Here is a 9358-nt window from a genome sequence, read left to right as displayed (position 1 = left end):
ATAAAGCTGTTTAACCAGCCACCCCTATTCTTCTATGATTGGAGAGGCTGCGTTTAATGTTTGAACGAGAGCTCAAGAATTGCAGATAATTACCGCTGCGTGGCTCTACCCTGTAATTTGCCTGGCTTCCTGTGCGAGATTGTCGTCTTTCTGATCTAATGCAAGCTGGCGGACAAAGACACAAAACACTTCTGGTTTAGGAAACACGGCAAACTATTTTATTTGCTTGAATAAGTTAGAAAAAAAACACCAATAAATGCCGTAAATGGGAGTTACATTGTGTAGCTGACCTTTATACAATAAACACAGACATAGATTATAAACACATGGATTTTTTTAATTTGTAGCCATTCACAAAAAACATGTTCATACTGATGCTAATTGCTGAGAGAAACTAATTCAGAGACAAACACATGAGGGAGGCTCCTGTCCGGGTCTCCGTGGGTACACAGGGACATCTTGTGGACAATCGGGACAATAACACTGAGGATAAATATACCTGTTTCCTTCTCTGACTTACAACAGGTGCTGTCTGAGTTCAGTTCACGCTCAGCACCGACTCACTGTTCAGATAGCGGTATTGTGTTTCGCTTTAGGTGCCACCAAAAACAGGCTCACTCACTAACACCCCCTCAGTGTCTGGAAACTCAGCTCCGTGTGACCATTTAATGCTTCCTGTGTCGCTGCGTTAAACATGAATGAAGTACAGAAACAGATGCCGCTGCCCCGGTACAGTGCTTACAATGGAGCTATTTAACTCGGTGGAAGGATTTCTCATTAACGCACGGGTACAAAAGGGCTCAGATGCAAAATAAATGAGCAAAAACAAAAATGTTTTCACCTATAATTAAAACATTAAAGTGATAACTCATAGTTTTTCACACTACAACTACAGCAAAGATGGTACTACTGTTGTATTGAAGCTGGTTCTCTTCACTGATGCTGTAACGCAGTGAAAATGTCATCGTCCGTTGATGTTGTGAGCAGTTAATGTTCATTTAGTGCAGAATTTAGACCCCTAAGACAAACCTGAAGACGATTAACAGGACAGGAACCAGATACAACATATGTCTGCTGCACAAAATGTCATGTTTTTTTTACCTTTTCAAGCTTCCTAGGTGTGTTCCTGTGTGACCTGACAAACCATTTCACAGAGTAAAGACAGCCACTAATGTTTCTAAATGAGTTCAGCTTTAAAATGTAAAAAAAAAAAGAAAAGAAAAGCATCTTACTCACATTTTTGGTAGCACCATCTTTCCGCTGTTTCTCTCTCTGGTCGAGGAACCTCCTGGTCCATTCCTCTCTGGGCGGGAGCATCGTGACCTCTGCAGACCGGTACCTGTCTGAGGGGATCTGGCTCATGGGGGGAGGCAGGTTGCTAAGGGTAACGCTGGAGGGCCGGTTGTTGTTGGACGACACCTGAGGCTCTGGATCGCCACTTAGGGCTTTTGGCCACTTTGCCTTTGAGAACCACTTCTGGCTACTTCTGAGAGGGTCTCCGAAGAAGTTTGTTTTTTTATCCAAAGGCAGAGGAGGGGGTGGGGGCTTAAACTGGAACTCCAGCCTGGGCGGGGGGCCTCCGTAAAAGCTGGTAAGAGAATCGGGGCCAGGTAGCGACTCTGAAAGGGAATGTATGCTGGCACTGTTCACCGGATTAAGCTTTTGGCCGTTCTTGGAGAGGTTTATTGGGGTGAGGTCTTCAGCCGGAGGGTAATCCCAGGGACAGCTGGGGAGGTGGGCCCCAGGATGGTTTGGGATTGCAGAAGGGAAATCCCTGTCCGCTCTCTCCTCAGGGGGGGACCCATTTCCAATTCCACTGTCCCCGTTGCTGCTGGCGCTGCCTTGTTTGCCAGTGCTGCCGTTCTCCTTGGCTTGCTGCTGAGCCTCCATGTCCAGTTTAGCTCGCAGCCGCTCCACAGCCTCCCCCATGTCACTGTACAGGACTGTGACGAAGTGAAGAACATCTGGGGGAGTCTGAGGGAATTCCAGGCAGCCCAGAGCATCTGGATCTGGAGAGCAGTCGAAGCCAAAGCGTCCGGCAATGCCTGCGTGGTCCTCGTGGTTTCCCAGCGCTGGGTCGATGAAGAAAACATGGCAGGAGGCCCGCAGAGGACCGTCTTCGGGTACACGGCCATCGATTATATGCGCTGTAGTGACCAGGCAAAAGAAACGGGGGTCTTCAGCACACACCGCTCCTAAAACCAGGTTCTCGGTAGGAAAGGCCGCCAAAACAGCTCCTGTGTCGTCACAAAGTCGGACGCAGTCAAACGTGAGCTTCATCATCACCAGCGTATGGGTATCCTGCTCGGTTCCCAACTGTCGTATCCGCTCCCGAATGGCTTTTAAGCAGTCCTCCTCTGATCCTTCGGTGTTTAAAACCAGTTCTGTGGAGCTCAGGTAGCCCACCACCAGGGTCATGTTTAAGATGCTCCAGTCTGAGTTCGCTTCTTCCGTGTCTGTAAACAAAGAGTCCGTGTCGCCCGCTCGGCAGGATTCCTCCCTCGGCTGCTCGGCCAAAGCGTTCCAGTGTTGTACCCACTGCGCCATATTCGGCTCTGACAGCGGCCTCTGTTTGGTGGCGTTTCCATGACTCGAGGTGAAGGAAGAATTGCTCGAATCGTGCGAGATAGTGCGGAGAACACCCACCTTCTGGCCAATCCCAAATTTTGCGTCGTTAAGGATGGGGTTCCCCATGATCCGGCCTTCAGCACGCACCACCATCCGCAGGGGTCCTCTGCAGCTGCCGATCAGCTGCACCACAGTCTCATGCAGAGCAGTGGACACGTCAGCTCCGTTGACGGCCATGATGTGATCCCCCTGTTTGAGTCCCACCAGGTCAGCAGGACTTCCCTCCAGGATGCCACTCAGCAGACACGGCCTCTGTCCCGAAATAGTAAAGCCATATCCTGCCCGACCACGGATGACCTCGACGCCCCTGAGCTCACCGACTGGGTTCAAATCCAGGCGCCTCCTCGCGCCCTCGGGCTGTCCCTGAATCCTCATCTTTGTGCGTGGGAACTGAAACACTTGCAGGTCGCCAACACTATTGTGTTGTTGTCATCCTACAGTTACACGAAGCGGGTGAAAACAGGGAGAAACTCGGCTGAAAAAGGAGTTTGTTTTGCAGTACATCAAATTATACAAAGTGGAAGAACAGATTAAATTAACACATATGATTGCACATTAATTCAGTGGCTCATCGGCTTTCATCAGACACATGCTGAGGTAAAATACCAACCTGAAGCATTATTCTACTTATTTTAAATAATAATTATCCATCAATCTGCCAAACTCCCTGTCAGTGAATTGAATAATTGTTTGGTCTTATCAAAATCACTGAGCCAGATATGATGCCCAAACAATAAAAGACAAACATATTTAGTTTACAGCCATTTAAGACTAAATAAAGCAGGAAAATCGTCACTTTCGAGAGCAATTTCATGGCTTTTTTTTGTGTTAAAAAACGAACAATGAATCATCAAAAGTGTTGCAGATTAATTTTCTGGTGATCAACTAACTAATAAAACTGTTTCACCTCTAAATGACTCAATATATAAATTAGATTACGCTATTATTTTATACTTGGATAACATCTAAGCCTCTTCTCGTTGAGATTTGTTAAAAACAAAATACAGGGTGTTTTTCTAGCTCTCTCTCTCTCTCTCTCTCTCTCTCCTTTTTTTTTTTACTCTTCCTAAAGTAATTTGTAAACCAAGTAAAACACTGCTATCAATCTTATTTTACCAATTATCTGTCAAAGATAAGGCACACACAGCTTTTATCCACCCCTCCACCCACTGACCCCCTAAAACTGAGTGCCAGCTGGCTCCCTACTCACCAACAACACTTAAATCACAACCAGACTCTTTTGGTTTCTGTGTTTTTTAAATGTTCCAATACTCCACTCACCACAAAACACCTGACGGATCATATCGGCCTTTTTTTTTTATCATTTTTTTCCAGTTATAAGATGTTAAATCGATGTTACGCTCGCACAGAAGTCCGAAAATATCACAACAATGAGGTTGTTTAAAGACAAACTTTTTTTTAAAATTACCTTTTTCCGGGGGCTGAAAAGTTTCACCAAAAGCTCCCACGGTGTTTAACACTCACGCTGCCGTAAGTCCAGACGTTCACATTTTTCACATTACGCGTCCATTTCTTTTTTTTTAATAGTATTTAACACACTTTACGCCGTGATTCAGCAGCGGGAGCGCCTCCCTCCATTCACTCACCGCGGAGATCACAAAGCGTCTTTCATTGTAACCATGACAGCGTAACGTCTCTGGGGCACGTCACCTCCCATTCCGGCCAATAAGCACGCTTGTCACGTTCGATATTCAAACGATTGGAGGGACGCTATTGGCTGACACCGATGACAGTTGACGGTCTTTATTCTGCGCTAAAATAAATAACATTTAAAAGGCTAGGGTTTTTTTTTTTTTAAAAACTAGCAACGCCGCTTAAAATCAAGCAATACTGGGATTTAAACCTCACTATAAACTCTGTAATCATCCCGGAAAGCGCCACGAGGGAGCACGTTTAATTTAAAAAAAACGCAACATATATAATGGTGTTAAGTTAATTAATGTAATTAACATATAAACATATACAATACAAGTCTTACCCATATGTTTTTACTGCAGTACGCCTCAGTCACTTCCCATGTAGTTGCCCCGGTCTCTTCCTCACTGGAGCAGCAGCACTACACTACACATGGTCTGTAAACAATACTCCCTCTGGTCAAAGGGCTGCAACGGTTGCACCCACTGTCACATGGCTTTACTACACATGTGCAACCTGCACATAAAAAAAGAGGGAATAGTTATATTAAAACAATATAATAATAATGCAGATAATTAGCCTAATGTTTGTCATGAAGCAATTTGTTGTTGTTTTTTATCTATTATCTGAAACATGGACATGGCAGGTAGAAAAATGTGGTTTACATCTCTGCAAAACAATTGCATTTTCTTTTTTCATGAAGCAGAGACTGCCATGGAGTTGGTGTAGTGTGTGATGGAACTAATCCCCAGTTTCTCCAAATCCTCTTAAAATAGGCTGAAAGGCAAAGGCTATAAGATGTCGTCTCTATCAGTCCTTACCTTCTGTGTACTTTGCATTTCAATAATTACCCTGCAGTAACAATGCAAGACGAGACATTATTGTAGACTGTGTGATGTTTTATTCAGCAGAAATGCAAATAAGAACATGACATCTTCATATATTAAGGTATTGAAATCTAAGGGGGAAAAAAAGCCACACAACACTGTATATGTTATTTGTTTGTCTTTACTCAGTCCAGTAAGCGTGTGGGCAGAATGCCAATCTGTGTGCTCACAGTGACATGTTGTTGGATATGAATGACTTGTCTGGCAGATTTTTATTTATTGCATCTAAATTAGATTCAGCTTGAACAGTAAAATCAGTTAAAAGTTAAAATATACCTTTATGTTTACTGCTATCGAGCACAAAAAAAAGTTGGTTAGGATGCCGTTTGCCGACAGCTCCTTTCCTATCACTTCAATAACAGCAGGGATTATTGCCTCAACTCCTGGTTCATAATGCTACAAATTGCCCATGTTTTGGCATCAAACCTTCCCAACTTGTAATTATCTTGGCACAGTGAAGAAAATGAAGTGACAAGATAAGTCTGTTTTTGCAAGGCTGTTGTTCCCACAGTGATTTTAATAGGGTACTTGACAAATTATCAAGAAAGAGGATCGGATACAATTACCCTTTCAATGTAAACTCAGATGGGAATTACGGCGGATGCTAAAGTGCCAGCATATGTCATTATAATTATTAACATGGTCATCTTCCATTAATGATATTCAGGCTGATGACCGCTGAGCTATAATTCGACATATGCAACAACACGTTAACAATGTTCGATGTTAATGTCCATTATAACTTTATATTTTTGCCTCAACAAGGCTATAGGTTACGCAATCTCTCCAAGACGACCGCAGCCTTCACATTTCACTGCTTCCCTGGATCTTTGACCCCACTCTGACCCCAGGGTGCTGACGTGGTGGAGGGTGGCTGAATCATCTTCTCCAGAAGGTTCATCATACGCTCCTGCAGCTGCAGACACTGGACCTGGAGGAGGTTCTGTTGGTGCATGGCTCGACGGACCTCCCTGCACGTCTCCTCTATGGCCCGGCTTGACCTCCTCTGTTGCTGCAACATGGCTTGCATAACCCGCAGTTTCTTTCTCTTTACCGACAGATGTTTGTTGGCGCGCCTTTTCCTGGCTGAAGTAGGGTGCGAGCTGGAGAACAGAGAATAGAGCTTTTAGAGCATTCGTAGAGGTCAATGTTGGTCCTACAATCTAAAACAGTTCAGTCTCTTAACACCAGAAAGCCAGAAACCATAGAACGTAAGAGCAAAATGTCTTTCAGAAGTAAGACAAAAAAACAGCTTCCACAACACACAGCTAAACGCCGAACCAAAGCAAGAGAGACAGAAGTTAAAGCTAACCACTGCTATGACACCCTTGGCTAAAGCTAGGCTACATTTACTCCCCCCCTTTTCTCCTTGTTATGTCATATAAAGTATAGATTAAAAGAAAACACAGTGTGAACTGTTCTATAAAGCAAAACACCAAACCAAACAGTAAGTTAAACCACACAGCTGATACTAAAGCAAGACAGGCAAATCCAGTTAAAGCTAGCAAAAGATAGTCACAGCTAGCCTTCGATAAAGCTAAATTTACTTAATTTTTCCTCACATAGCCTTTTCCTGTAATTGAAAAATATAAATTTTGATTAACTAACATCATGAACATTGAGTTTGTTTTATTAAATAAGGCAGAAGCTAAATCCACTCACGGATAATAAAAGCAGCTAAACTAATCCTGCTAAAAGGTAACAACCGAAGTAACCTCCATTTCACTTGTTTGACACTGTTTGATTTGTGAATCTACGTTTAAATGTTATATGAATGAAATCATTTAGCGGTTGAAGACCCCCCCCCCCCCTCTTAAGTGCAAATGAGAAGACCACTAACGCCTATTGTCCTTTAAGGCCTACTGTAGAAACATGGCGGTTCAACATGGCAGACTCCATGGAAGGCAACCCGATAGTAGTATCAACACACTTTTCCCCTTGTATTCCCAATAGTTTTGGGGATTTCAATGATTTTTGGTTGTAAAATAGTCGACCTATTGTAATACATGCAACAGGAAACACACCGAGTAAAGCCAGTATGTCACCTTAGTAGAAAAGTTACCAACATTGGTGGATTCCTTTCCTCAAACAGTAGAATACAAAGGGGAGTTCAATCTGTAATTACCTGTGACACACACACATATACCCCACACCCACACAAATGTGTCTCTGTGTCTTGTTCCTGTTACCTGGAGCCCTGTGTATGCTCACTGTCAGAGCTCAAAGAGTCCAGCTCTTGTTTTATCTCCATCTCATCTGAGGAGCCTGTATACTCTGGCAGGAATCCCATCATCCCCTCCTCTGACAGGGGCACCAGGTTGTCTGTAGACTGGGAGGAAGTGGAGGGACCTGCAGCGGAGGCCTGGAACTCCAAAGGGTTCACCCGCCCATTCTCCAATGGCTTGGAGAGGATCTTCTCAATGGCCTTAAAATACGGCCAGTCAGGCGTCTCCCCGCTTTCATTGGCCGTGGTTTTCAGTCGCCTGTAAGAGCAGAAATAGACGTTTAAAGTCATGCAACAGCTGGAGTTTGAAATCATAACTCCGACTGGACTTTTTGATCTGGTGCACTTGCCTGTACTGAAAAGACATGTTGGTGATTTTCATCTTGATCTCCTCTTTGAAACGCTGCTCTCCGGTCAGCTGGAAAAACCTCTGGGACATCTTCTCGTAAACCTTAGCGTTCCTCTTGCTCATTTTCAGTTCGTTGTGGTGTTCTTCCCACACGTACAGGAGGGCTTTCATTTCACCGTCGGTCCAGTTCGGGGCCCGCCTGTGCTTCTCACTGTGGCCTGGCATTAGGTAGCTGAAACCATCCTCTGTTGCCATTTTTGAAATTGTTCTCTTGGCCTGTGCAGGCTGTGTTTGCAAAAATAGGATCTTTAGAGGTTGAATTTGAAAGTCTTTTACTGTGCTAAGAGCTGTATTGAATCTGCAGTGAGGGAGTGACACATGCAAGAAGGCACACACACCGTCCTGCCTGTGCCCTTCCCCCTAGTCTAGCTGAAAGAGGGCTCAAAATGGGGCCTAAGGCAGGAGAGGAATCCGGTTAAAAGCTTTTAGTGGTGTGTGATGTCACCGTGACATCAAGTTGCCTTGGCAACGGTGAGGGAGGCCCTTCATTTTCCCTCCCTCTCCTCTTAACCACTCCCAATCCGCTCTCCTTTCCCCTCCATTCTGCTCCACCGGCAGCACAAAAAGCTTTTAGCTGAAAGGCAGAAGTGTGAGCGCATGAGATTGCTGACAGTTTTGAAATATGAGCCTCTGGGGAAGGAAAAAAAAAGAGAGAGAGCGGGAGACCACGGGTATGTGTTTCCTTGGCAACAAGGCACTAGATTTGGTAGTCAGCCAACACACTGCTCCATTTAAAAGCTTTTAATAATAGACAAGTCGTTTTGAGACGAGGAGAGGGAGGATTTGCTTTATCTGGCGTGATGTGGAAGGGAGGAAAACACTTCCAGCTTGCAGTTTAGACCTAAAAGGCAGGGGAAAGCCTTTCACTGAAACATTCTTTAGGTGGAAATAACAGGGGAGAGACAACAGACCAAATGGCAACATGTGGCGTATCAACCGATGGCACCCCTGCAATAGAATACAGAACGCTGCCTGCTGTAATCAGCTTTCTATTCATAGACATGGGTTGTAGACAATGGACCCCTGCAGGAAGGATTCCTCTGACCATTTTGAGACACCTCCCCCCTTCAGGTCTCAGCAAGGGGCGGATCTCCGTCTACGCCCATCTCAAGCACCATAATCTACCAAATTGTGTGTGGTTTTTTTCCCTCTTCCTTTCTCTCTACCTCCCTCTCGGTTCCCATCTTTCTTTCAGTTACACACACCAGAAAAACCACACGGCCTATTGCACAAATACACTGTAAAACCCCAAACGACTCTTCCGCTTCTTCTCTTTTGCCTCCTGCTTTGTCTCCCCATATTGATTTATGCTGCCTGAAAAGCACACAGAAATGGTAATGCATAAATACAAGTCGTCCATCCTCACTTCATCTTTATTAGTGGCACTAGTTGCTGTCAGTCCGGCTTAACTCAGTTCTGGCCTGATTAGACCCTTAACCCATCTGCTCCTCAGTAACCTGACAGGCGGCCGGTGCGTTTTCATACTACAAATTGGCAGCTTTGCTCAACCCATCACATCTGTCACTTAAGACGAACGTTAAGCACCACCGTTGC

General features: G+C 44.7%; 2 protein-coding genes across 2 annotated transcripts in view; both read right to left on the bottom strand.

Annotated features, from left to right (window-relative positions):
* Positions 1–4200, bottom strand: part of rgs12a (regulator of G protein signaling 12a) — a 35836-nt gene extending 31636 nt beyond the window's left edge. Inside the window, exons 1-2 of the mRNA XM_035675343.1 lie at positions 4058–4200; positions 1237–3062 (exon numbers count right to left, since the gene is read on the bottom strand). Of these exons, the coding sequence (XP_035531236.1) occupies positions 1237–3003 (1767 nt within the window). The 5' untranslated portion in view covers positions 3004–3062; positions 4058–4200. The remainder of the gene's footprint in view (positions 1–1236; positions 3063–4057) is intronic.
* A 968-nt stretch (positions 4201–5168) lies between these two features.
* msantd1 (Myb/SANT-like DNA-binding domain containing 1) lies at positions 5169–8356 on the bottom strand. The gene is made up of 3 exons (XM_035674905.1): positions 7746–8356; positions 7361–7654; positions 5169–6274 (listed from the first exon to the last, which is right to left on the bottom strand). The coding sequence occupies exons 1-3, from the start codon at positions 7997–7999 to the stop codon at positions 5983–5985; spliced, it is 840 nt and encodes a 279-aa protein (XP_035530798.1). The 5' UTR covers positions 8000–8356; the 3' UTR covers positions 5169–5982.
* Positions 8357–9358: the final 1002 nt, after the last annotated feature.

This window comes from Morone saxatilis, unplaced genomic scaffold, assembly GCF_004916995.1.
Source record: "Morone saxatilis isolate NCDOM2014 unplaced genomic scaffold, NCSU_SB_2.0 Contig4, whole genome shotgun sequence".
Taxonomy (NCBI): domain Eukaryota; kingdom Metazoa; phylum Chordata; class Actinopteri; family Moronidae; genus Morone; species Morone saxatilis.
Note: the sequence above shows the minus strand (reverse complement) of the source record. Positions and strands in the feature narration are given on the sequence as shown.

Excerpts from the sequence above, each read along its gene's own strand:
- msantd1 (XM_035674905.1), bottom strand. The coding sequence starts at position 7,999 with ATGGCAACAGAGGATGGTTTCAGCTACCTAATGCCAGGCCACAGTGAG. Across the intron at positions 7,655-7,745 it reads AACATGTCTTTTCAGTACAG|GCGACTGAAAACCACGGCCA; the intron begins GCAAGTGCACCA and ends CTGCTCTTACAG. Across the intron at positions 6,275-7,360 it reads GAGCATACACAGGGCTCCAG|CTCGCACCCTACTTCAGCCA; the intron begins GTAACAGGAACA and ends TCTGTTCTCCAG.